The 1971-nt window shown below is 47.9% G+C and overlaps 1 protein-coding gene across 1 annotated transcript in view; it reads left to right on the plus strand.

Annotated features, from left to right (window-relative positions):
* The first annotated feature begins 239 nt into the window (after window positions 1-239).
* The window catches only part of LOC113212851 (probable G-protein coupled receptor Mth-like 1), a 35601-nt gene continuing 33869 nt past the window's right edge, over window positions 240-1971 (plus strand). The window contains exon 1 of the mRNA XM_026431684.2: window positions 240-358. Within this exon, the coding sequence (XP_026287469.1) occupies window positions 288-358 (71 nt within the window). The 5' untranslated portion in view covers window positions 240-287. The remainder of the gene's footprint in view (window positions 359-1971) is intronic.

The following is a 1971-nucleotide window of genomic DNA, read 5'->3' on the forward strand; positions in this document are numbered from 1 at the left end:
GGGGGGGGGGGGAGGAGTGAGAGAGAGAGCACAGAGTGCAGAGAGGAAACGGTCAGCCCGTCAGTGGTGAATGTCCTTGGCAGTATTTGAACCTGTAACTTTTAGTACCGCACGTGTGGGCGGCGGATGTTGTGGTGGTGCAGCCCTTTTGGTCAGCTCGACTCACACGTAGCGCCGATGCTTTGCGTTTCTCTGTCTTTCCTATTTTACGCCTTCCTCCTTTGCTAGAAGCTAAGTCCATAAAAGTGACCGGCGTGTTTTGTTTTCGTTTTGTTGCAGCCGTCCTGATGCATTTCCTGTTTCTGGCCGCCTTCTTCTGGCTCAACACGATGTGCTTCAACATTTGGTGGACGTTCCGGTAAGTTTTTGTCTTTATTTTGCGCAACTTTTTCACAACTAACTGGGAAGTTGTAGGAGTTGTACTGAACTCGACTGAACTGGTAAACTGTGCAGACCAGAAAGTAGTCGACTTGGGCACATTTCTACATATGTTTTTGTTCATGTCTGGAGGAGCACTACCAAATTTTGGGTTCGAAGTTGTTATGGGTGTTGACTCAACCATACATGTTACGGTCACGTCCGAAACTAACTAAACTGTGGATGGTACAGCTATTTTCATTCCCAAAAGTTTTCTCTGCATTCTCACCTGATGATTGTGAAACAATCTCCTGATGTGGAAGGGTATATGAATGGTGAAGGTATAGAATTAGAGTGAGGAGGAAAGGCTCCGGGTGGAAATGGGGGGGGGTATCCGGAGGAGTATATTAATTGTCCCTCGAGCTGATCGTCATCGTCTTAATGACGGACGGCAATCGTTGTTGCCGCTTCATTCTGGCGGCGCGTTACTTTGCGTTACCCGGTGTTTTCGTCTGAATAATAGCTTCTTCATGGCGATGGCTTTGGTGGCGAGAGAGCGGTAGTACCAGGTGGTAGTACGCGGGCCTTCAGCGGCAGTCATGGGGAGCTTTTGTCTATGTCTGACGAAGGAGGAGAAAAGAATAGCATGGGCGATAATAACGCTTCGTCGATAAGCTTTTTATCTCGTCAGCTTTCTTCTTTTTCCTTTTGCGTTTTAGTATAGCAGCATATTATGCAGTAGGGCAAATTGAAAAATGGTTGCACAATACACTCTGTTTTCACACACACACACACAATCACGGCGGCTGATGATGGTGCATGATAGACCCCCCCCCCTCTCTCTCTTCTCTCTTCTCTCCCTCTCTCTCTACTCTCTCTCTCTCTCCACCCCCGCCGATAAGCATCTCATGGCGGTGGGCCACCGCCGCTGCTCGCCGTTTGACGGATGCGAGCACAAGGACAAGGCCAGTAGCGCGCTCAAAACAATCGCCTTACTGTCTGATCGATTGTGTGTGTGTGTGAGTGTGTGTGTGTCCAGCTCGCCCGGGCGGGACGTGACCCACAGCGGGGAGCATGACGCGGCACGCGCGGCAGAGGCAGCGCTCCTTATGAATGACTCGTTTGAAAAGCCGATCAATAATCAGTTTTAAAAGGACGCCGCGCATAAAACATTTCGCGCCGTCCCTCTGGTCGTGTCGTGTGGGCGGGAGCGGCCTGCACGGAGAGAGAGAGAGAGAGAGAGAGAGAGAGAGAGAGAGAGAGAGAGAGAGAAGGCCATTTGGAAACATTTGGATATATAATGGTATGTGGGCGCGAGCCGAACTATAAATGTTTTATCGTATGGTGTAATCTGAGTTTAGGCTGAAAGGCGAGATTGGCACTCTGGCACTCTGGCTCTTCCACAAACCCACACTGCATTATTACAAGTCGATTGTCCTTAATGCATTTACAAAACGTTTTACACTCATTGTAAGTGGGTGAGTTCAATGGTTTTTTTTTCAAATGAACGTTTGCGCCGAGGGGGGGCTCACTCAAACAAAATGTGTACAATGATTTTTTGATTTTTGATTATTTTTGATTTTTTTGATTTTTGATTTTGATTTTTCTTTTGAT

The sequence above is a fragment of the Frankliniella occidentalis genome, unplaced genomic scaffold (assembly GCF_000697945.3).
Source record: "Frankliniella occidentalis isolate FOCC.00 unplaced genomic scaffold, Focc_3.1 Scaffold5, whole genome shotgun sequence".
Taxonomy (NCBI): Eukaryota; Metazoa; Arthropoda; class Insecta; order Thysanoptera; family Thripidae; genus Frankliniella; species Frankliniella occidentalis.